The sequence below is a fragment of the Tetranychus urticae genome, chromosome 1, assembly GCF_039701765.1.
Source record: "Tetranychus urticae isolate SD_2017Ah chromosome 1, NJAU_TeUrti_SD_1.0, whole genome shotgun sequence".
Lineage (NCBI taxonomy): Eukaryota > Metazoa > Arthropoda > Arachnida > Trombidiformes > Tetranychidae > Tetranychus > Tetranychus urticae.
This window is the reverse complement of record NC_142958.1, coordinates 1,030,250-1,057,250: the sequence shown is the minus strand read 5'-3', so window position 1 is coordinate 1,057,250 and position 27,001 is coordinate 1,030,250. Positions and strand designations below refer to the sequence as shown.

General features: G+C 30.4%; 2 protein-coding genes and 1 long non-coding RNA gene across 4 annotated transcripts; 2 read left to right on the top strand and 1 right to left on the bottom strand.

Annotated features, from left to right (window-relative positions):
* Window positions 1–439: 439 nt before the first annotated feature.
* TM9SF3 (transmembrane 9 superfamily protein member 3) lies at window positions 440–3,865 on the top strand. Its single transcript, XM_015937936.3, has 5 exons — window positions 440–661; window positions 959–1,154; window positions 1,414–2,656; window positions 2,878–3,038; window positions 3,316–3,865. The coding sequence occupies exons 1-5, from the start codon at window positions 563–565 to the stop codon at window positions 3,381–3,383; spliced, it is 1,767 nt and encodes a 588-aa protein (XP_015793422.1). The 5' UTR covers window positions 440–562; the 3' UTR covers window positions 3,384–3,865.
* A 679-nt stretch (window positions 3,866–4,544) lies between these two features.
* On the top strand, window positions 4,545–24,549 carry LOC107369941 (uncharacterized). The gene is made up of 3 exons (XR_001570483.3): window positions 4,545–5,044; window positions 24,069–24,153; window positions 24,373–24,549. It is a non-coding gene; the product is annotated as an uncharacterized LOC107369941 (long non-coding RNA).
* A 300-nt stretch (window positions 24,550–24,849) lies between these two features.
* Window positions 24,850–26,723, bottom strand: LOC107369983 (uncharacterized). 2 transcript variants are annotated; one of them, XM_025162447.2, is made up of 3 exons: window positions 25,924–26,578; window positions 25,669–25,826; window positions 24,850–25,514 (listed from the first exon to the last, which is right to left on the bottom strand). In XM_025162447.2, exons 2-3 carry the CDS (start codon window positions 25,783–25,785, stop codon window positions 24,966–24,968), a joined length of 666 nt encoding a protein of 221 aa, XP_025018215.2. In that variant the 5' UTR covers window positions 25,786–25,826; window positions 25,924–26,578; the 3' UTR covers window positions 24,850–24,965. The 2 variants fall into 2 exon arrangements, with proteins under 2 accessions (XP_025018215.2, XP_015793438.2); XM_015937952.3 differs by having other exon boundaries at window positions 25,669–26,723.
* Between the last annotated feature and the right edge of the window lie 278 nt (window positions 26,724–27,001).

Below are 27,001 nucleotides of genomic sequence, written 5' to 3'. Positions count from 1 at the left end.
TTTTAAAATTTAAATTTTAATCAATTGTGAATAAGCTACAAACAGTTTAATCAAATTATTTGCTGCAGAAATAAATCCTTTTTAAGGCTTTTTCTTAAAATGATCAGCATTTCATTCTGGCTCATTAACAATTAAATTTATTTTCCTTTTTAAAGACAAGCAATCCGTTTCTTTTGCTTAAACTGTCATTCTTTAATTTAACAATATTTGGACTTTTCTGATTGCGGTTCAACTTGATTTTAATTTTTAAATTAAAGATTAGAGTTGATTTTCATTATTACCTCAGTAAATTGTAAAAAAACTTGCCGAATCAATAATAGAATAGTGTGACTATTAGTCTAATACAGCTAAAAGCTGCATTTGTCTTTAAACATCGGGATCTTTGACATCATCTGAAAACCCTACTTTCTTTTTCCAATTGTGTATAAACTCTTGTCTTTTTTAGACACACATAGTTAGGGATTTAATTGATTGTGCCAGCTTCTTCTGATTCAATTAATCATTCTTATTAGTTTCTTGTTTTCCTTTTTTTAGATTTGTGTTAATCCAATATCTTTATAAAATGAGTAATCATCATATTAGGTTAAGATCGGTAACTATTGTCTTAACCATTCTTTTAACCATTATCAACCAAACCCAAAGTGATGAACATGACCATAAGGTTTGTTTTACAATTTTATTACTACAATTCAACAGTTTGTTAAATTGTCTGATTTATACTGATGGATTCACATGTTTCCAGTTGTATATATTCTTATTGTTATCACCATTTTTTCTTGAAAATTTACTTGTTATGTTTGCATCTTTCACTCATCTGATTTTTTTCTCCAACTCACTCTTTTTCCATCTATTCATAATCTTAATCATTGTTATCAACATCGACACCTCCGGTTCTATCTATATTACCATGCATTTCATAAATTATTACCAATTGTGCAAATTAATCTCCTATTCATAGTATGAAGATAATGATGAAGTTGTTCTGTGGATGAACACTGTTGGTCCATATCCGAATAGACAAGAAACTTATACCTATTTTTCTTTGCCGTTCTGTCCTGGTCCCAAAAAAACAATTTCCCATTACCATGAAACCTTGGCGGAGGCCCTTCAAGGTGTTGAACTTGTATTTAGTGGACTTGATATTGATTTCAAAGGTAAATAAAATTTTGAATAAAATTAAATTTATTGAAATTGTTAGAATATGATCATATTATTGAGTGACGTGTTCTAATTCAAACAAATGTTTATCATTTATATTTGAGCTTTTACTTTCAAGATCATTCTTCATTATATTAAATACTTCTGTGGTACGAACAATACTAAATACTTGTATTATTTTCGCTTAAAAGTCCAGTTTTTCTATCGTATATTTTAAACTACACTGTAATCCTTTTGCTTTTTTGATTTCCACAGCCAACGTTGCCAAGACTCCTTACTGCCATGTAACTCTGAGCGAGGAAAAGTTGCAAGCATTTATTTATGCAGTCAAAAATTATTATTGGTATGAAATGTACATAGATGGATTACCAATTTGGGGAGTAGTTGGTGAACACGATGAGACAGATAATAGTTATTACCTGTATACTCACAAGAAATTTGATATTGGTTACAATGGTAACCAAATTGTTGATGTTAATCTGACCACCGATGGAAAAGCAAAACTTGAACTAGGAACCAAGCTTGAATTCACTTATGAAGTCAACTGGAAAAAATCATCTATTAAGTTTGAGCATCGATTCGATAAATATTTGGACGCTAGTTTCTTCCAACATCGAATTCACTGGTTTTCCATATTCAATTCTTTCATGATGGTTATATTTTTAGTTGGTTTGGTTTCCATGATTCTTATGCGAACATTGAGAAAAGATTACGCTAGATACAGCAAAGATGAAGATATCGATGATATGGAAAGAGATCTCGGCGATGAATATGGTTGGAAACAAGTTCATGGTGATGTTTTCAGAAACCCATCTTATCCAATGATGTTATCCATTTTGATTGGAACTGGTTATCAGATTGCTTCTGTAACTTTCATTGTAACCATATTTGCCATCATGGGTGAACTTTACACCGAAAGAGGTTCCCTTTTGTCCACAGCTATGTTCGTTTATGCAGCTACCTCTCCTATCAACGGTTACTTTGGTGGTTCACTGTATGCTCAATATGGTGGTCGAAACTGGATTAAGCAAATGTTCCTTTCAGCATTCTTTCATCCTTCAATAATCTGCGGTACAGCTTTCTTAATAAACTTCATCGCTATTTATTATCACGCTTCTCGTGCTATTCCTTTTGGCTCAATGGTAGCGGTCACTTGTATCTGTCTTTTCGTTATCCTTCCTCTTACTCTCATCGGAACTGTTTTGGGCCGCAATCTATCTGGTCAGTCAAATTATCCATGTCGTGTAAATGCTGTTCCTCGACCAATACCTGAAAAGAAATGGTTTATGGAGCCAGAAATGATTGTTCTACTTGGAGGAATTCTTCCTTTCGGTTCTATTTTTATTGAAATGTACTTCATTTTTACTTCCTTCTGGGCATACAAAATCTACTATGTATATGGTTTCATGCTTTTGGTATTCCTCATCTTATCTGTGGTCACTGTTTGTGTAACAATCGTTTGCACCTATTTCCTTCTCAATGCTGAAGATTATCGATGGTGAATATTTAGTCTACATTTATCTATCTAAATTTTTCTATTTTTACCCTAGTTTAGTTGAGATCGTCATCCTATTGTTGTCACTTCAACAACATTCGTTGACAGCTCTTCAACTGAACCTTTAGCAGATTATACTTCTGCCTTTTGATGCAAAATTTTACTTTCTATTTGATTCATCAAACTTATTCAATTATTTACTTTCTTTTTTCAACTTTAATTAGGCAATGGACGAGCTTCATGGCTGGAGCATCAACTGCTGGCTACGTTTATTTATATTCAATTTATTATTTCTTCTTTAAAACTAAAATGTATGGTCTTTATCAAACAGTCTTCTATTTTGGCCATATGGCACTATTTTGTCTTGCCTTAGGATTAATGTGTGGTAAGTATTTGATGTCTTAACGAATCTCGTATTATTAACATATCTCTTGCAATCGATCAAAATTAGATTTTCTCATCTTAGTCTTCAATACCTAAGTCTATTAGTCTCAAAGTAATAAGATAATGCTCTTGTGTTGCTTTTTTATACATTTGTGTATAAAAATGCATATGAATCTTATTTTTTATGAGTTATAGCGTAAATTATCTACTTTTATCGATACTCATTTAATTAGTGCTATAAATCTATTTACTAACATTAATGCTTTTTTCAATTTTAGGTACATTCGGATACCTTGGAACATCAGCTTTTGTGAGAAAAATCTATTCCACTGTAAAAATTGATTAAACCATATCATTGCCTTCAATGAATAAAAGCTTTAAGGCAAATAAATAGATATGCTAATTGCCATTTAATCAACAAGAACAACTACAACATAAAGATTCACAATACCACCTAAAATTGGATAAATAAGGAGCGACCCGAAGAACATTTCGATTCATCTATCATTATATATTCGAATTAACATCATCATTTCTGTTCTGTACCTTTATATCATTGTCACTTTTCATTTTGCAATCGACTTTGGGCATGTAAATCGATAAAGATGAAAAACACTTCAACAGTTGTTTTCCTGTCACCCAGCTTTGGACGTTTTCTTACCTGTTTTTCAGATCTATGTTGTAACATCGAGTAAATTTCTTAAAAAAACGAAGGAAAATTGTAAAAATTGATCAAAGCCGAAGGGGATTATTATACCTGAAAAGATGAACCTATTTATTCATGTAAACATCAACAATAACAAGCAACTATCACGTTCAAAAAAGCCATATTCAACTTTAAATCAAACATTCATTCATAAAGAAAACAAAACTTCCCGTGGACGCGTAAGCGCTAGATTTTTTTGCTATTCCCATCGCCGATGGATTTATTGTAATTGTAAATATAACATTATTACTATGGAAATTGGCAACAATATGAAAATACCGAAACCAATACCAGGTTTCTTAATTTATGATTTAATATGGAAGGCAGAAATTAACACTGAGTATTTAATTGTCAAACTGAACAAAAATGATACAAGAAACCATTGATCAGTGAATCATCAGCAAATTCACCAAAATCCATCTTAAAAACAAACTGTATTGTAAGAAACAAAGAGATAAATGTTGAATAAATGAAATTATTGATGATTTGGTTAACAAAAAAGCTGTGTAACATGCTATCAATAGTTTTCAATAACAATGGTTAACATTTTACTCAGTCAACAATTGGAAGCAATTTCACTGATTGATGCACATCTAAACGATTGTTAATAACATTCAGAATATGAAAAAAAATCAGAAACAATTCCTTTATCATCTGATCAATCATTTAATTACACCATTACAACTAATATGTTGATCCACAGTTTTTTCATAATGTTAGGTGAAAGTAAGTTAACATGGAGATTGCTCTATAAACTGAGGCAACTTTTTTTCTCGACTAACTCTTCTCATTTTTTGTTCATTTGTAACCCAAACCTACAGACAGCAACATTGAATGTAAGCTAATCTCTTTTTTTTCCTCATGAACATTATTCACCTGCTATTGTTGATATAACTCAGTTTGATTTGATTGTGATTACCATAAGTATAAAACATGAAAAATACTGTTGCCAATCGTGAAAGTAATAGTTACTGTTTTCCCTGTCATCTGAAGGGATCACATTGTTCAAGTGTAACACCATAACCAACAACCGCATCAACTTTTACACTTAATTATTGATTATACATCTCCATCAAACTCTGATTTTAACAGTGACATGATAATAGGTTAAATTTGATTAATCTATCTTCTATTCTCAATTGGATTGCTCAAGTGTCACATATTAATGATTGTGTCCATTTTTGATTTTTGACTGAATTTTTACAATACACTTTGAGGCTCTTTTTTAGATCATCAGTACAAAATGCAGAGAAACTGTATCAACGTCGATGGCGATGATATAGTAGTAAAATATTATCCAGGTAAGTTACAATTACTAAATAAACCCAAACAATTGAAAAAGTGAACCCAAATGATGAAAAGATTACCAGAAAATATAACCTTTGTTTGCTTGTAAACCCATTGAGAAGCAAAAGCAACCATCTTTTCAACTTGTAACATAATCATTGAAAAAGCCAATTAATGAGACAATTTCACCATTATTGTAATCAAATCACCTGAAATTCATTAGAAGAAAGATTAAATTAACTACTAATTGTGACAGATCATTAAGGGATAATTAAAACATTTACTTAACTGAAAATGTAACCCATTAGGGTTTTCAGGGAATAATAAAGAAAGCTAATTTTTGGTATGAAAAAACATGCCAACACTTTGACATTTGTTAATAAAATGTTTCCAATACATTAATTTATTTATTATTATTATCATGAAATTAGGTGTGTTTAGGTAAATGTAAAACCATTAAGATATGATATAAATGGTGGATAATTATCATTAAAAATTAATTATTGCTTATATTGAACAGACAAAAAGCTAAAAATAATTGTTAGGTGAATGTTGCTTTTGGTAAATGTACGTTGACTGGTTAAGCTATTTTCATGATGTTTTCTTGGATAAATTTAAAGTAAATTCTGGTAAATCAATAGTTCCAAATTATATTCACCATTAGATTGTAATTTTGTTATTGTAAATCACGTAAATATCATCTTACAGTAAGGTGAAATTGGCTTTAAAAATGGTTAAATGTTGTTACTAGCCTTTAACACACTATTACAAGCAACAACTTAACCAATCCCTTTTATGGTCCTTTAATGGTCAATATTTTGTCTTGCCAGACAATTTCATTTCAAATAAATTTAACCATCATTCAGATGATCATGTAACAAGGTTAAATGACCATAATCCTCGTTCTGATCATGTTAATGTTGTAAATTAACTTTGATTCTGTCAACAATTTCCTTCAAAGCAAACTCTGCTTATTCAGCTCTGTCATCCTTTTTGCCATTATTCACCAGTTTTAATTTACTTTAAATTGTTGACTCTGTTGATTACTGTCAGTCAATTATCATGGACAAACATTGAATTGTATCTTGACCATTCAATCCAAGTCAATCTCATATTTACATGAGAAACCCTTTTGAAAGTCAACAATTTGATTAACCTTTAACACCTTTTCCAAGATATTAAATTAAATGTAAAAATCTTTCCTTTTATCCATTTTTTCCTGCCTTTCAAGATCAATCCTTTCAACACATTACTTGGAAAGTCTGATTAATTGTTAATCTTAATTGTACATCTAACAAATCCTAAGATAACATGATAAATGGTTCTCAGTTCGTTTACATGTCAAACAATATAATATTGAAGATGCAATCAATGAACTCTTCATCCTCATCTTAATGGTGTTCATTTATATTGAATCAAGATAAATTAAGTAACATTAAGACCAACTTAGATGCACTTCATTCAATGACCATTGATATTATCACTTTTTTTTGTTTCAACTCAACCCATCACCAAATAGCCATTAAACCATCTCAACAGAAACAAAAGATTGATTCACAAAATTTTCAACTGTAAATGCATGTAAAATAATATCATTAAGATGCATGAAAAGATCTGAAAATATTGTACATTAACTGATGATAAAGTGAAGATGAAATGAAAAATAGGGAAAATCATTTATCTCTTTGAACCAGATTTTGACTGGTTTGCTAACCCAAACCTTAAAGTCAACCCATTTTTTTGCTTCCAGTCTTAGGATAATTTATTTGGACGCAAATGTACAATATGATTGAATGAACATTTACAGATCAAATTACTTCAGAATCAGGTTAATTAACTGTTCATTTTGTGCCCAACAAAACGCATCTTATTTCAATGGATATCTTGATACCAGTAAACTTATTAACGATTAACTTGATTATAACAATTGATCATTTTTCATGTTTCTCTTGGTTCAGCTTTTGCCTGTTGTTTAGTGATTACATTTTAGCCCTCCGAAGCAACCAATTTGAATTATGGTTAATTTATTCACCATTTAATTAATTAAATTATGATCATACAAAGAAAGAATGAAAGGTTAATCTAAATTGTTGCCTGTGAATTGTTTTAATCAGCGACTCGACAATTAATTAAAGATAGGCAATCTTTCAATATACAATGACATTCAATTTGTCAAAAGTGAATGAAGCTTTTTGTATCTCAAAACAATTGCTTTCAATTAACTTTTAATTATTTTCCTACCAATAATAACAACAAAAAGTGAATCAACCAAAACACAACCCAAATTTGGTGATTAAAGTTAAAGGTTATTTTAACAATAAAAATCAATTTCAATTTAATTGAAAAATTAGCAAATTAATAGTCAACTTCGGGCCTCCAATTTAAACCCAAACCCATTCGTGAACCCAATATTAGGTTGTCTAAAATGGACAGCACTTTTCATTTTGCTCAAGTTATCTGAAATGCTTTTACAAATTAACTTGAAATTGAAATTTACATTCCAAAAGATTGAAACATGAGACCAGGAATGATATAATCACCAAGGAACTCATCAAAATTGATTTATTTCCAGTCTGATACCAAACAATCTTGAAATGATCATTTCCATCGGATTTTTCATAGACTTTACTTTACCTAAAAATTAACTCAGAACTTTATTTTTGTTCAGATTTTTAGCTTTTCTTTCAAAATGCTTTTTCATACTTTTCGTTTATTTTCAGGCATTTTGTGGAACTTGTTCATCGAGATAAACTCCTGGACGATTCTGGTTTTAGCACTTTTTTGGTAGAAGAAGAGCTTCGAATTTGGATTTTTCATTTTTCATTAATAGAGAATTGAGATTTCTTTGAAACAGTCTCAGCATTTGGAGAAGAATGAATGAAAATTTTCAGTTTTCAGAAATTCCAATCTGAGTTTCTTCCATTTACAGAATTTTTTAGAAAAGTGTTTTTCAAGTTCCGCTTTGAACAGATTTCTGAAGCATGAAAACGACTTTTAAAACTCTTATATTAATGAATATTTTCCATGAAAAGAAAGTTGTAAAAAAGCTGAAACAGCCCTTCAGGGATTCAAGGATTCTAATTTAGATACTGAACAACTCATGAAGGAATTTAAAATTTGGATTTTGCTTGTTAAATCAACTTGACTTTATATTAAAGGATTGATTGGGATTTATTGTGCACAAATTTTGCATTTTTTTCATTATTATTTGCCTCTTAAACTTGAGATTTAATGGATTGACAGGGATTTGTTTAATCAACACAATTAACACGTAATGGTTATCGTCTGAGCATTGTTGAATGACAATAATGGAAATTGTCTGATCTCTTTGAATAACAAACAAATTGAAAAATACTTGAAGATGAGGTTATATGATAGTGAACAATGATGATGATTTGAATTGCTCTTGAAATATGTTGACATGAAAATGATGCCAATGAAGGGTTCGTCAATATAATTTAACAGATAAACAAAAGATGAGCATCATGATGATCCCATGTAATATATGTGATAATGTGTTAGTGATAATAAATGATGAAAAATAGAGGTAGAAACTGGAAAAGCTAAAATTGATTCAAACAAAGTAGACAACAGAATCCATAATGGATGAAAATGGGAAACACAATTTTGCCAGAAGAAGCAATCTAACAACAGAAATGAGCATTTTCACTCTTTTTTTTCATGAAAGTCAGTTGAAAGTGAACCAATTGATAAAAGTGGGTGAACACAAGCAAAAAAAGTACAGTTAATCAAATAGATGAAAGAAATGAGAGAAACAAGAAGATGATAAAGATGATGGAGATGATGAACGACGAGCAAGCAAGAGTAATTGTGTATTTAATTAAAGTGACAAATGACAATAATATAATGTTTTTTTAGGCACAAAAAAGGAGCAAAATTGTTGATTTATCAGTTTTCTGGTAACAACTTAGGCCTCAGTCTAATAAGCTTACAATTTGTCTTCAACAATTAACTGCTTTGAATAGATTTATAAGCAAATAATAAACTAATGTTGAACAATTTATTAAATGAATCACTTGCTGTTAACTGTTCATGGCAATTGTATGTTCCTTCAATGACAACCTTTCACCTTTTTATTGTTGCTTTTGTTTATTTGAAAATGGTTGAGGCTTTAAAAAAGATGGCAAAACTGGTTAACTGGTTAACTGGTTATTATCAATATTATTATGTTAGCTGGTCAAGTAACCAGTGAATGTTGTAATATAATGGTAATAGTGATAATAATGGTCACTGGAAAATAATAATATTATTAATATTAACCTTCACAAGTGAATAACGTTGCTTGACAAATGATGAAAAGCTCACAAATAAGTCTCTTAAGGGTTTAACTGAGCTGGACAAATGGCTTGACTCAGCATTCCCAGTCTTTTTGGTCAACATCTAGGATATTATTAACATGAACAGTTAAAGATGAAATTTACTCTTGTCCATATCAAGACATTCCGAAGGGACTCTTCTCATTTTGACCATTTTTGTCCTTTTCATCTTTTCCTTCACCAGTTGATGAGCGTGAAAATTGCCACTTCAGTGGTATTTATCAATTGAATCAATGAATAAAATAACAAATATTTCCTTGTTATTGCTCAAAAGGCAATTTTGAAAGCATCTTAGCTTTAAAATTTCCCAAGAAAAGCTTCTGTTTCAATGAAATGATCAGAAAACTGAATTTCAAGAAAAATTGTATTTTAACCTTTTCTGGTCTCAACCCAAATAAAGTCTTGAAAAACGCTTATATTAATAAATTTAGTTTTGTTGGTGGAACAAAAATTCTGATATTTATTAATTTCCATTTTTGTTCATCCAGATTCAGAATAAAATTCTGGTTTTTCTTAAAAATTTTACCCATTTTTTAACCCAAAAATCTTAGAGATGAAAATTGTTGCTTCAATTGAATTGTAATGTTTTGCTCACAATTTTTCGTATAAGTTCATCTGAAATATTTAAACATTGAGTTCAATTTATTTCCGGCAACTGCGAACATATTAATTCACGAAATTGACATTTCAATCATTTCATGGAACGTGATAAATGGTTGATTTTGACGGAAAACGGTGTTAATCTGAAAGACTAAAGCGATCAGAATCACATTAATCGATGAATCTAGAGTTAATTTCAAAGTTTCAATCCATTTTTATCCAAGTTTGCAAAACAATCTTTCAACAAATGCCAAAGGCTAGACACAAATTAACTCAAGTTATCAACTAACCTGAAAGCTTCATCAAACTGAACCAATAATTGACTTTTCATCCTGATTATGAATGATACCAATAAACATTAGAAACATTTGATGGGTAAACATCATGTCCTTTGCTCTTCCCATTCAATTGCCCACTCGAGTCCATTTCAACCTGCACTTTGAACAATCATTTTATGATCTATTTGACCTTTCCTCATCTCATCATTTCCATTCCTCTAATCTGATTACAATTAAAGTGAATACAATTTTATTACAGCATTGACTGACCATAAAATGCTCAAGATAAATGCCATCAAATAAAGGTTCAACTTAAACCTTCTGTTTCTGCATCACTCTGTAGTCAACAATTTCTGTAAATTTCACTTGAAAAAGCATTCCATCAACTAGAACAGTTTCAACCCTGAAAAGTTATTCAGCTTATCCCTGTTAACGTCCCTGTCAACAGTTGATAACAATGACAATTTTTTTTACATCTTTATAGCAAATTGAGATAATCAAATGAACGTTTCATTTCAAATCAAATTAATGAGAAAAAAAGAATACATTGTTTTTAAATTTGATTATTTGTAGACTAAAAATTGATGGATCATCTTTTTAATGCTTTTAATGCTATTAAATGTACACTTGCTTCTGACCACTTGCCCATTGTTTTCAACATTGCCATGATTATAGTTTAACCGATCAGTTTTACATCAGTTTACCAGTTTTTGATGACCTTTTTAGTGTATCATTTTCAATTTATCATTATCCAATTGAATGGTCAATCAATTTTCAAGAGCTTCTACTTGAGCTCTTGATGATTGTCCATTCAATCAATAATAATAATGTCAATTAACATTGTGTTTACGTGTTGTTATGTTTAGCATAATGTTTAAAAATGATTTATTAGGAGAAATGGTGAAAATATGAAATGTTATTGATTAAATGTTAAGTTAATGAAAGTAACTTTAATGTTATTGATTTGTTAGTCTGTTAGAGTTGAACAATTAGACATTGAAATGGTTTTGATAATGTTATTGGATTGAAAGGGTAAACAAGAAAACAAAAAAAAAGGATTTCATTGGGAATAAAAGATTGAGATAAAGATTGTGAAGGAATGGATGAAATGATGATGATTAGGTTTGGTGATGATAATGGTGATGATGTTCAGCTATCAGGGTAAATACAAGGGTAGAAAGGAAGATAAAACTTAATGGAAACAACAATAATACGTTGAATGGGAGTTAAAAAGCATTTTGGGTTAAACTGATAATCTGGTTATTTCTTGGTGAACGGTAAATAAAACCTTTAAACTGATGTTTTGTTGACTTGACAAATAATGGTTATGAAGATGATGCTACTGATGATAATGAGTATGAAGATGAGTGTGATGAGTATAATGGTGATTATGATGATGATGATGATTGGTGTGATGTTTGATGAGCTCAATTTCATGTCCATACTAAGTTGCTCTGATAGCCTGGTCCAAGGCCTGAAGTAATGAAGACCAGAAACAAAAAAAGTACAGAGAAGAACCTAAGTAAACCTAAAATCCAAATGATATAAAGATTACAAAAAAAGTGTTTTCATTTGGATCAATAAAGTCATTGGAGCGACTCGACTCCAAAGTAACCCGTTTATATAACCTTTTTTACACGTTTATTCATTGTGTTAACAATGTTTCTAATTCCTGATTCAATCTTTTCCTATTTTCCTTTTTTTCACCTTCTTCCTCCATCTTAAACTCATCCTCATCATCATGATCATTATTCTCATTCCTGAAGGCGTAAGAGTTGATCCCAAGTAAAAAAGTCTAATAACAGTTTTCACATTTTGAATCTCTCATAACCAGAAATATTCACTCCCAGCCTTTTAGTGATAAACATTAGACGATGAAGATGACTGATTTTATCATCTTTTCACCTTTAATTGTCTCGATTTGATTATTGCAATACAATTTGATTGCCACTCAATGAATGTTTTTTTTGCCTTTAAACTCAACATCTCTTTGCTTCGACACTTTAAAGCTTCACCTTTGGTTTCACTTGAAATCAATCTTTTATCGTCTTCATCAGCTCATCATCATGCACATCACCATGCTCATCATTTGATCATCATTATTGCATTAGATTACAAATCTCATGAAGAGTTAATGATTAATGATGAAACAAACACAAAGGAGTGAGAATAATTTTAATAAGATTTTCTTTCAACCTTTTCCATTAATCAATTGCAATGTCATTTTTTTTCCTTCTTCCTATTCATTTGATAATAATCTGAACAAAGGCCATGATTAAAACGATTTAAATCTCTTTACTTGATTAGAGGTTGAACCCATGATTCGATGAATTGAAATGAAACATCAATTTTTACATTTAAATTTTTCGCCATTTCTTCCTTTTCTTTCAATCTCTCTTTTTTTGCCTGGTTAACAGTCTGCTCAACTTGCTTTCCCATTGATTAATGTTTAATGTTAAATTTCCTATCATGATTATATTAATCATGTTTACAGTGGTTTGCTTTAATGATTTATCTGAATCATCTTTTCTTTCAAATCATTATGTTAATCGTAATCATGAAAACAAAAGCAAAAGTGACAACCAGAATGAACCCAAAGAAACTGGTTAAATGCATTTGAACCATTTATTGATTAAAAGCAAATCATAATCTAAATGATGAACATTGCCTTTACCTTCATGTATCATTCATGATTCTGTTCATTATACAAGTGAATCTGTTCAAGTCCATTTGTCTTTTCACTTTTTGCAATTCTTTTTGAAAATGTTTCATTTATTTATCAACAAAAAAAATTTAAAGGTTAATTGAATCGTCCGTTAAGATTTCAGGGAGAAATCTGTTTCTCTGTTTGTTCATTCATTTTCATAATATGTTTACTGAGAAACAAATGTTTGCCTTGTAAATTGAAAAGATATAAGAATCATTTGAATGTTTCATTTTATTTGCTTTTCCCATTCAATTGTGAAACGCCATCAACGTTACTTTCATTATCATTTCACAGTTTTATTAGAGAGTCAAATGTGAATCCAGAATTTTCAGGGTTGCTTTTGTTGAACAACAAGATGAACAAGAAATGAGTAAATATAAAGATGAATATAATGATGAAAGAATCAGAATGTTTCCAAATGAAAAAGATAAATAAGTTGAAGAGGAAAACAAAATGTTGACATTCTTAGTTGCCTTAGTATCCATTCATTTGGATTGTTAGGGAAACATTTTTGTTGGTAACTCAAGATGAATAAATTACTGAACAACTGAGTTACCAGAAGAAAAGAAAGTTGAACAAGATTCTGTAATGATCATGGTAAGTCTATAAAACTCTTGATTCCAATGATTAGTGTTGGTTCAGTCGAAGGTTTGTTTTAAAATTTTCATGTTTCCCATCTAATCACTTTCGCCATGTTATCAATACTCTGTCACTGTTTTCTCGGTCAACTTGCCAAGTGTAATGTGATATAAGATGCTGAGTATGCACTTTTGCTTCATCAATCCTCACGAGAACCTGACTCGAGTTTCAGGGCAACAGTATTTGGTCAGCTAACAAGACTGTCAATGGTGAAAATGTCAGGTAAAAATGACAATAAAAGCCTATTCATCATAACCGTCACTTGATTTGCTTTTCAGGTTTACTTGAAAATATAAATCCATTTTGCTTTTGAAAATTGCTTTCAATTTATTCACAGTTTGGATTGATTTACAATTTCAATTTTAACCACAAAATGCATTCTGATCAAAACCTGATCAATATCTGAACCTTTCCTGTAAATCTTGAAACAAGAGTCAAAGAACTGACTTGGAGAAACATTATTTATTTATATTCAAAGACAAATATTTATCAAATAATTGGAGTCAAATGCTAACTCTGTTTGCAACTGTTGGATTAATCTGAGCTAACGTTTAGATTTATCATTATTTCATTATTAAAATGAACTTCTATTGAGTTTATTATTGAAGCTTAGGTTTGCCAAGTTTAAACATTGACTTTACCAGGAAATATTTACCGTTTGTTTTGACCTGTTTCACAAAAGTCAATCTATTGACTGACAACTTTCATTTAACCCCAGTTAATGTCATCTTTATCCTTCTCTTCACTTGCCAGAATTGTAAAGTTCAAAGATATAAGTCACGGTAAATACATTTTTACCCAATTTAGATGACATGACAATCTGATGACAACAGATACGATTGTATGAAAATCGCCTCTGGTCCTAAATTATTAGTTTTTATTTAAACTTGAAAACTCTGCTTCAAGTCTTTCCTTTCATCCAAATTTACCATTTCAATTTGTACCTTGTCAAAGCTCAACATTTGTTTATTGTTTCAATTGATTAATATTTTTCATCATTCAACTCCAAGCATTTCTCATCATTTTTTCAGTTCTTGTTTAATCAAACCAATTGAAAATGGACAGAATAGGCAAAAAAATGGATTCTAATGAGGATAATAATGAAATCCTTTGAGATATTTGTTTCTTATTATCAAATTTACTTGCAATCAGATTGATCAAGTTCAACTGGAGTCAATAGTCAATCAAATTGTTGTTAATTTGATTGAATGGGCAAACATTGAATGTCCAGTATCCAATTAATAGCCAATAACAATGGGAACAACAGTGATAACAATAACATCACTGAGAAATGGGTAAAACTGGGAATAAAGCAAAATATTATTTCTTGTATCAACAATAAAAAGGAATGAAAAGAGAAACAAAAACTTTCATATTTTCATGTAGCACTTATTGTTATCACTTTCATGGTAAATATCATGTATCACAATGCAAACATGATACTCATTTGGGAACATTTGAAGAAACCAACAAATCTATTTGATTGATATTTCTGGTTGAGGCAACAATTTAAATTTTAATTGTCGACTCAATGTCAAACTTTTATTTTTACATTCATTTTCATTCTTGTCTTGGTCTTTGTCACCAGTTTTTGTCAACTGTTTGATGCTTTGTTATTGATTAAACTTTAAACCTTAACATTGACAGAATTGTGTTTATTATTGAATTATGATGAATGGATGAAACAGTTTCATGGAAATGTTATGCATTTGTTTTCATTCATTTTGCTTGACAAGTTTTAAGTTTTACTTTGACGATAAACAATCAGAATTATTGAAATGATTGTTGGATTGAAAGGTTGATTCATTTGACAGTAAAGTTGATTGTTGGACATAAAAACATTTGTATTTACTGTTGAAATTGTGATACATTTTCTTGGACAATCAGATTCACTCATCATTTATCATATTAAATTGTTGATCATTTATAAAGGAAATTCAAAGGATTATCTGTAAATGTTGAACATTCTGTCATTTCATTCAATAATATTTACTGTCAATTGAGTTGAACATAAAAATGAAACATTGAATGCAGAAATGAATAATTTTGTCATTTGTTGATTATTTTTGGGTTTTGTTTTGTTTTTCAAATGGCAAACACTCAAATCTCATGTCTCAATGAATTCAATTTACAAATTGTTAGACATTGAAATTACGATCATTTTTGTCTGAAATGGTTATTTTGGGTCAATGTGAGTTGATAAATGATTCAGTTTGTTCAGAGATTTATTCTGTTCCATTGTAATCTTCACCATTAGTTAGTTAAAAGGTCATTCCCGTAAATCAGCTAACATAAGAAAAGAAAATGAATTAACAGTTAAGCCTTAATTTAATCAACTTTAACATCTTTTCATGTCAACTTTTCATGTTCATTAACTATTTTCAGGATTCCAATCATTCAATTACCAAAAGACAGTCTTGGATATTGAACATTACAAGTTTCATTGTTTAATTGGGTTCAAGTCTTGCTAGCTGTGCAAATGTTCACAAGCAAATGCATAGAGTCATGAAAAATTGGATTAAATACTTGAACTGAACTAAACTAGAGATGATTTCAGAAAATTGATGATCGACTAATTTTTCAATCAATTGATCGCTTTTCGAGTTAAACTCAACTCGTGAAAATCAATTATTGAATGTTAAAGCAACGAGCATTTTCATTCCTCTTTTGGGTTGTTTAAGCTCAACTGTGAAGATGTTTTGACTGTTCCTTGAACATTGGACATTTCATGAACATTAATGTCATCATAGTTTTTACAAATTGAATTGCAAATTTCCTCAAGTCTGTTGATGATATGTTGAATAGAACCAGAAAAGCCAAAAACAAAAAGAACCCAGAATTACCAGTTATCATAAAGTTTGATGTGATGAACCTGAACATTCACTTGAAGACTGAAACAAGCAATTAGTCGATTCTAAATGACGAACCAGGATTAGGTTCATGAAATAAACCTTGAATATTGCTTGGATGTTGAAATTTGTTTGAACAATGAGCTTGATATAATGGTGACTAGAAACAATGAAATCAGTGAACGTTTCTTTATTTTGTCTGCAACTTTTGGCAACTTTCATCTAACTGGAGTAATCATGAACATTGGATCATTTTTAGTGAGAAACAAAACTGTTTTCTTGATGATTTTCAATTTGAGTTACTTTCTCAGATGGCTAAACTTTTCTAGCTGAGTACAAATACTTATGTGAGTAAGCTTAATGTTAGGGTGAAAAAATAAATGCTCAACACATTTTCAGACTTCACAAAATATTTAAACAGCTTATTTGACGTATTACAAGACTTTTGTTTCGGTGAAACAAATATCTGAATATATCTGATTTACATGGAAAAGCTCTAAGTCTAACCTCTTTTTTGCAGCATTTTGTTGAAGTCAGCTTTGTGTAAACTAATCTTCAGTATAACCAAAAACAATCCAATATTGTAACAATATATTATTCCTTCTTAATCATAACTTTGACACTGTTGCTTAACATTGAATATTCAAGTCACACAGCCATTCAGTTGACTAAAACCAAGTTCAACTTTACTTCACCGACTCGGTAAACTCCAAATCTAACGAGCAATTAGCTATTATTATAATAGAATGCGAAAAAATCGCTTCAATCAAACGATTTACTTTGCTAATTTAGATTTGACTATTACTGTCGATCCTTTTCATTCATATTCCTAGCCAACAGTTGAAAACAATTTGAATTACTGAGTATAAAAAGGTTAGTTCAATTTAGTTCAAATTAGTTCAATTTCCAAAAGTCGAAATGGAAGATTGAATATGCAAGTTATGAGACGTTTGCTCGTCATATTGAGTTTGACTGATTTTGCTAAGGAAGCAAGCTATTGAGATGAAACGCGAGTGTTTAATCTTTGTGCACTGTTCACACGATCACCTTGATCGCTTGAAGAGGTTAAATGGTCGTTTCTTGCTTCGATATTTGCATGAATAAAAAAAGAGTGAACTCAAAATAATTCAATTGAACAACCTAATCTTTTTATATGTAAATGTAAAAATAGATTTACTAAAATGAAAAGGAAAGAAGTGGATGAAAAAATAATAGCATAAAATCAAATATGTTGGACTCTTTTCACTTTATATTGAAAGATATTTTTATATCATGATAAGAAAACTGAGAATATTATATTTTTTTAATGAATTTGAGCCCATTTTATCAGCTTTCACTTGTTTCACTTTAACTTTCAATGAAATTTAGATACATGATTCAGATAAAAACTCATCTTATGTTATTAGAATAATCGATTGAAGAATAGGCAGGAAGATTGAATAAGGTGATAAAAGAGACTCAAACTCTTTCATGGAAACTGTCACAACTCAACTTGATTGAAACTTTCTATTGATTTACATTAAATTGTGAAATTGTAATTCCTAAAAAAGCAAACCAGAAATTTGAAATCATTAGGTTTCTCTGCTGTTAACTCACAAGAAGCAGAACACTCATGATGTCTTGTTCTGATAGTTCTGAATGGCGAGTTGAATGTTCATTGAAAACATGTTAAATGATGAAAATTTGAAAACAAAAGCGATGTAATTATTGGAGTAAAAAGATGAAATTTTGACACCTTTCTGGTTCTTGATTATCGTCTGATCATAATTTTGTTTTTTCTGGTTTTTTGTTCATCGTCATCAGCATCTTGTGTAAATGCTGAAATGATTGATGAGGATGAAACAGTTTTTTGTTGAATACACATGAGAACTAAAAGACTAGACTGTTGATGAAATTCGCCCTGTTTTCCCTTCTCTTTATCATAATTTTGAATAAAATTCAAATTATGTCGATAATCATTCAATGTACGATATTAATAATCAAAATCTTAATTTAAACCAAGACAAGTGTTACTTTAAATTCATTTGCAATATAACATTCAAAATTCAATGCAACTTGAAATTTATGAATGTAAACTTAATCATTTGAATATTCAAACTGCATTTTAATGGGAAAACTAAAAATGTATTCATTTTATTGATAAATTGCTTTTGCCTCTAACTTTTGCATTCATTCAACTCGATATAATAAAATAATGAATGCTAAATAAAAAAGAGTTGAATTTCACTCAACTGTCATCTTTACCAAAATTCAATGTTCAATGTTATTCAAACACTAGATATGCTTACAACCAAATGTGATATTTGATTTGTTTCAAGTTGTCGTATTTGCTATTGTTCAAGTTTCAAGACATCGCCCGATTGTTTTGAATTATTATTGTCAAAATAATTGCTTTGATTGATTTCAAATGCATAATCTTTCATTACTTAAGTTGATGAATCTTACGTTTTGGCTTGAAGATTTTTCGAATGGAAGTTTGAAAGCTGTAATTAAGGTTGTTTCTATTATGAGACATGAAAACTGAGTCCATTTGGCCGATTTAAAAGTTTCTCCCATCCACAGTTTTTGAGAAAATCGCGTTCAAAGTCGAAACTTCGATTACCTTTTGTGCAAATATTGATTACCTTTTTTCCATCAAACTCATTTTGCTGATGTACCTTTTGATGGCCGACCAGAAAATGGTCTTATTTGGAGAAATAACATTTTCTTTCTCTGGAAAACAGATCAAGTTCAATTTTCACTTAAACCGATCACTTTCGCCGATCTCAAAAGTTAGCGAGCTTAAACTTACTATTTGTGTGTGAAAAGTGTTGGTACACATCATAGTTTGAATAATTTTTTCTAGATCCCAACAGTTCTTTTGATTTTGGACATTAACCCAAAAACTTTTAGCGTCGATATTTAGATAATGGCACCCCAAACAATCGTCATTTTTGTGTAAATTTAATTCTTCACTAATTGCTACTGCAATACAATGCAATAACTTTCAATTAGTGGACTTTGGGCTTGATATTTGGACTGTATATGTGCGAGAAACAGCTTATTAAAACAACTAAACTCATATAGATGCATATCTTGGTAAATAAACCAATTTTCTGGTTAAACTTACAAATGAAATGAAAAGAGTGCTACTAAAAACTCGAACATTTGAGTTATAAGTTGAAACTTTGCAGGGTTTGTAGGCAAATAAAAACTGAACCCATTGGTACTATTTAATAATGCGTTCGATTGACAGTTTTCGAGGAAACCGAGGTCGAAGTTGAAACTTCGATTAGCTTTTGTACGCTTATGAAAGCAGATTTTTTCATGAAACTCATTTCTATGAGGTTAATTTTGATGGCCAACCAGAAAATGGCTTTATTGTGAGAAATACCATTTTCCTCTTTTCGTTAAGCAACAAAGTTCGATTTTCATTCAAATCGACTTTTTTTGACAACCGTAATAGTTAGAGATCTGAAACCTGGTAATCGTCAACAAAAATGATGTGTTCACATCATGGATTGAATATTTTTTTCAATGCACCAACAGTTCTGCTGATTTGTACCATTTGTCGAAAAACTTTGAACCTCAGTATTTCGGGTTTGATAGCACCTACAATCAGCATTCTTTAATCAAATGGTAGATTTTATTATGGACTATAAAAGTTTGAAATATTAAATCATTCAAGATTCCGCAAAAAAAGCTATAGCATTGTATAACTTATGTTATCAGATTTGAGACTTGATTTATAAAGCTGAACACAAATCTTATATGTCAGTAAGACTTTCATTAATAAATGAATTAGCTCAGATTTAATTCAGTATTTGGTCATATGCTGTTATAGCCCATAAAGAAATCTACCGTTTGATGAAAGAACCCAGATTTTAAGTGCTACCAAACCCGGAATATTGAGGGTCAAAGTTTTGAGGCCAATGGCACAAATCAAGAGAACTGTTGGTGCATGGAAAAAAATATTCAATTCATGATGTGAAAAAACCATTCTTATTGAAGATTACCGGGTTTCAGATCTCTAACTATCACGGTTATCAAAAAAAGTCGATTTGAATGAAAATCGAACTTAACTGTTTCACGAAAAAAGGAAAATGTTTTTTCTCACAATAAAACCATTTTCTGGTTGACCATCAAAATTAAGCCTCATTGAAATGAGTTTCATGAAAAAATCTGCTTTCATAAGCGTACAAAAGGCGATCGAAGTTTCAACTTCGACCGTGATTTTCTCGAAAACTGTCCATTGAATGCATTATTAAAAAGTACCAATGGGCTCAGTTTTTATTTGCCTACAAACCCTGCAAAGTTTCAACTCATAACCAAAATGTTCGAGCTTTTGGCAGCACTCGTTTTATTTCATTTGTAAGTTTAACCAAGATATGCATTAATATGAGTTTAGTTGCTTGAATAAGCTGTTTCTCGCACATAAACAGTCCAAATATCAAGCCCAAAGTCCACTAATTGAAAGTTGTTGCATTTTATCGCATTAGTAATTAGTAAAGAACTGAATTTGTACAAGAATGACGATTGTTTGTGATGCCATTCTCGAAATATCGACGCTCAAAGTTTTTGGGTTAATGTCCAAAATCAAAAGAACTGTTTGCATCTTGAAGAAATTATTATGCGATTTTATATTAATGATGAAGTAAATTGTTGAAAGCGGTCAAACTAAATTTTCATTATTAATATCTCAATAGCAAATACAATGGTGATTTGGCGTGTTGAATAGTTTAATGAGTTTATAGTTGAATGAGCTTGATTGATCTAAAAGACTAATAGGCAAAGTTGAATTAAACCTTGATTCTCATTTTCTGTATGCTTGGACATTTATCATGCAATTTGTTGCCCAAAATGGCGATATTAATTTTCTTGGGAAACCTTTGTTATTGCCATCTTGAAAGGCAAATTATTTAAAGTTGATTCGCTATTATTTATTTGATTCTCGTTAAAAGTTGAAAGCTTGAGATTGCCAGTTGAACTGTCAGTTTAATATTACTTGAAATGAAAATGGGAAAAAGTTGCAAAATTGAGGCAAAATTATAATAATAATAAAAGACACATTTTACTTTTATTTAATAAAAATTCAACTTGAAACATTTACCCAAGCAAGTCTGAAGTTGCAATGAAACTGAGAAAAAAAGTCTCAATCAAATTACACTTTGGTCTAATCATTTGTCAAATTGGACTGAATTTTTGTTCACTAAATATCATGTTTATCCCTGAAAAAAAGAAGGCAGCCAAAAATGTGAAAATAAAAATACATTAGAAGAGGATTCCAGTGTAAAGTTGATTGAAATGATTTCAATTATGTTGAGAGGAAAAGAAAAACAAAATGAAAGAATTGGGTAAAATATTGAGAAAACTATTCTTTAACTTATTCCTGAGTTATCTGTTTTCACCACAAATATTTCAATATGTCACCTTATATCTTGAATTACCTTTTATTTGAAAGCTTTTCCAACCAAAACAAGTGAAATGGTTAAAACATTTTCAGCCTGTGAATATAAACATAAAATATCAAAGGCAAATTTCCTGACGAATTTCAATTTACCATTTCAACCATTTTCTGAATTCACTCAGAAAAGGAATTGAATTCATATAACAATAACAGGAATAATGGCGAATAGCACTTGAACATTTCAAGTCGCTTTCTAGTCAATAATCATTGATATATCAACATTAATGATTTGGGTTTTCATGTTACTCTGGTTTTCTGGTTCTGTTACATTTGCAAGCTAATTTTTGCTTCCAATCACTTCAACTGTTAATTGCTTTTGTTCACTGAATTTATTGTATTTAAATGGGTTTCTTGTGTTGATCAGCAAGGTGAACAATTGAATGAAATAAGATTAAATATATTATTTTAAACTTGCAGTTGAAGCATTTCTCTGGAGGCAAACTGAATTGATTCACAATTTAAATTGTTCAACTTGTCTCTTCTCTCAGTAATCAATAGACTTTATTGTTTCCATTATTATTACAGTTTTTTTTGCTTCATTTTTATTCTCAACGAGAATTAATTTGCATTAATTTAATTGTGTAATTGTGTTCAACTACAAACAAAATTATGTTGAAAATGTTGTACAAAAAAAGCAAGATTAAAGGTAAAACTTTGTTAAACCAATTTCATGCTGAAAATGCTTTAAGGCTTAAGCATTTTCCTTGAATTCATTATTATTATCATTAACTGTTTCATTTCAATGTTCACAGTAATCCATGTTAATTGTCAGTTGACTTTTCATTTCTTTCATTATTTCAATTTTGTTCAACATTCGTCATGATGGCTTTTGGTGAACAAATTTCAATCAATTTAACCTTTCCTCAAGTTATCATATTTTTAAATCACTTGATCATGATTAATTGGTGATATTTTTGACCAATTTAACTGTAATTTGCAAGTAAATTTTCAAGCTAATTTGAGTTGAAATCCCAAGTCAACTGGTAAAACAAATCTTCAACTGATCAGGAAAACCTTTCACTTTATTAACCTTTTTTAGAGCCTTCAATGTACACCAATTTTACCATTAATTTAATGAATCAGTCAAGAGTTAACTTAATCAATGACAGACTGTTGATTAACGTAAAGTTTGATTGATAACTAGTAATAGGATTTAATCATTGATCGTAAAACTGCTTTAAAAGGTTGCGATCTGACAATTATTAATAACAGTTTTCTGGTAAAAACTCATTTGTTTAACATGAAATCAAAAGCTTTTTGTTTCAATTTTTCACTGAATTTTGTTAATATTAACTCAATGGGATTATGAACTGATGTTGGAGACAGGAAAAGATATGAACAGTTGATCAACTGAACAATTTGGAAAGTGTTAATGTTTGCTGTTAAGAAAAGGCTAAAGATTAAATTTAATTATGTCTTGGATTAGTTAACCATTAGCTTAAGCTTTCTAACAATTTAAGTCATGTTAATGTGTGTGTTGATGGTAAGCTTAATGTTAAGCTTAATGTTAATCCGCCTGATTTGGTTTTTACAATTAGGAAATGGAAAAATTGTTTGACCAAGAATTTTCAATCAAAATTCAAGTTGTTAGGCCTTTTCATATTGACATGAATATGATAAAGAAAGTTGAGATAAAATCAATTTCGGGACGATCTCGATAAACCACTCTAAATGTTAATCAAGTATCAAATATTTAAATTGAGATGATTTATGATTAAATAGATGTTCAATGAAATGTTGAACCAAGTAAATCAATAAAGATGACATTATTAACACTATTGGCTGTTGAACTGTTAAGAGTTGAACCTAACAAAAGATGTCTCTCCGGTTGGGAAAAGAGGTCTTGATTAGGTTGATACAGATTTCAGTTGAATCTCATGATTAACTGAATTTGGTGGTTCCATTTAATCCATTACATATTGTTACAAGTTGATAATAATTACTAGTTGGTCAAGTCGATGATTATAATGATTAACTGTTGCAATGGGTAAAGTAGATGAAGGTTTGAAGATGAACAGCTGAAGGAGCAAATCTTTGCTGTTCATTGTCAACTTGAATACATTTTTGGGTTCAATTAATGATCACATTTTGTCTGGTTGTGTGATGAAAAATTAAACCAATAGTTTGTTGTTGTTCCCTGTTATTGATTGTTGTCTACTCTTCTCATTTCATTTCAATTAAGAGGAAGCCTCATTCTGGATGTATGCCATGATTATTGTTGGAGCTGGATTCATATTTTTTCTGGTCGGAACTGTTTATCTCATGCTGTGAGTATTTCAACATTTTATTCCCATGTTCAATTGTGACCTTCATTGGTCCATGGCTATTGATTGTACATATTGATCAGTGAATACTTGATATCCAATGATTGTCTAAAATATCCTCTCATTGTTTCTATTGTTATTTTGCCGTTGTAATCATTGTCTTCTTATCTGTGAAATTTCAAGCCCTAAACCTCGTCTTTTTTTGTTTCTGTTTTATTTCAGATCTCCTGATCGGTCTCATTAACTAAATGGTCAATTTTAAATGTTTAAAGTTAATTGTAAATTATAATCAACTCGGTTTTGCCCTTAACCTTTCAACTCTTTTTTTTACTCAATTTTCCTCTTTTGTTCTTGACATCAAAACATTTTTTCATTCAAATAAAACCAAATGAACCTCAAGTCTGGATGTTTTTGTCAATTTATGGCCTATGGAAAATATAACAGTAATTGTACAATTGTAAGGCCTTATAATTACAATCATTATAAATGAAAGGACTTTAAATTGTAATGTAATTATAACTGTAAGGACTTTAAGGAACCGCCAAAATTAAATGATTTTTGCCTTCATGTGCTTCCATCTTGTAAGGAAACTTAGTAATAGATAAACATAAACAATATGAGCGCGGTAAGGTTGAAATAATTTGATCGTAATTGTAATAATTTAAAATATTTATTGTGATATTAAAAGTGGACAATGGATAGTGAGGGAAAATTGTTTAATACAAAATAAATATTTAGGTTTGTACAAAAAATGCATGCAGGATAGGAAGACAATTACAAAGAGATCAATTGAAAATACACTATTGAAGGTTAGGTTAAGATAAATCCCAAACAACTCGGCGTCTTTTAGCAGGTCTGGATATTTCAGGTTCGTCTCCTGATCCAATATGTACAGTAATACGTCCGAGAAATCTTCGTGGTTCGATGGGCTTTGGAGTCCGTTTAAACATGTGAATTAATCGGGGATCCATGTTAACTGGTGAATTGGGTTCCAATGGAATTGGTTGAGTTTCTTCAAATGGTGACACGATTGCCTTATATTTGTCCGGTCGGCGGTAAGATTTGATGAGAGTAACTTCAATAGGTTTAAGTTGATACTCAATTTCAAAGTTGAGTTTTCTCACGTGAGAAGAGCTTGAAGTAGATGAACGGCCAACTGATTTTTGACCTTTTTTTGGTTTTGGTAGCTGGGCATTCACAAGGTGAGCTGGTTTAGGTAAGATTGGAGTTAAATCCAAATCTTTCACTGGAGGCATGTTGGATGTAACTTGAGTATTGAACAAAATAGCAAAGGATTCACAGTCAAGTTTGATGTTGTTTTTCGCTATGTGGTCGAGCGTCAAATGAATGAATTGAACCAAATCCTGAAAATATATAAAGAGATTAAAATTATGACGACACCCATGTAAGAACGGGATTGGCCCGTTAGAATAATCCTTCAGGCCATGGATTAAGAGCAAATTTTACCTAGGCAATTGCCTCGGGAAAATCACTTAATCTCTTTGGAGTTATAATTACCTCATATTTTGCTTTGTTTACATTTATAAATTTATCCAAATCTTTTTTAGCCTCAGCAATAATTTGGCTCCAATGGACGTAATCATGCATTTTGTACCTATCCATTTGATGGACCATCTCGGTGAATAAAGGTCGTCTTCCGAACCCATTACATTCAACTGTGGTAACAAATTTGAATTTAAAGGAAGACAATAGGTTGAGAATAATTTGCAATAAAATGGACTGAACAGCCTGTAAATTTTCTTGCATAATCACCGCATGAGATGATGATAGTTGAATAAACTGAATGAAGGACTCTGAAGCTGTTAATTGACGTTTAATAGTTCTAACAATGAATTTGAAATCTTGCTCGGCATCCTTTGAATCAGTAGATCCAGTTGGGGATTGTATTTCCATTTGGATTGGGTTTTGAACAGGCTAAAGTTGATAACAGATATCAGGGTTAACATTAAACAATAAATGTTGATTAGTTTGATAGTCAGAGTAAATTGGAAACTATTGAAAATGAATTGATCATAATAGAAATAATAACGGCAGAGAAAATCCTGTTGAAGATGAATAAATGGTGTAATATTTTCCATAATTTGGTCACCAAAACAAAAGAGTTACACTAAACATAGATTAGATCATAGTTTTAATTTTTTACTTTTAGTTAAACTATTTACTATACTTTTAGTAATTAAACATTCAACATTAAAGCTGGTTAATAAACTGTTAACTACTGTGCTGGTTAAAGCGAAAGTAGCATTTACTTTAAACCAAATGAGCACAGGGTTAAAGGCGAACCTTGAATCATGTTTATTCCCACTGTTTAAAACTTAACAGACAAGATTGAAGCCATCAAGACTAGATAGTTAGGATCGGTTATCTCTGGTTGGCTATAACAACAACAAACCTGGCTCTCAAGATTGCTTTGATTACTAATTGTAAAATTAAACGGTCAAAAATTGTATCTATAATTATATTTCCAAGAGGCTCCTAATTAAAGTGTGAAAATTGGTTAAATGAACCCTATGTAATGGCCTGATCCATGCAATTAACCAACATTAACCAAATAATGATTTTGTTACAAAAAAATGCATTTACCAAAACAAACCAGATTTTATCTTGTGTTTAAAATTAACCAGGAAAACCAACAGTAATCAGTGATAACTAATCATCAGTCCATCAATATTGAAAGCCATTGAAAGCTATTGAAAATGTAAGCCATCTTATCCAAATTGAAAGTCAATTGTTTGCTTTTGTTGAGATGCAAATGATTAGCTACATGATTAAATGAACACATATGAAGTATCATTCAACCTTGTCGTAATTAGTGATTAGCATGTTAAAC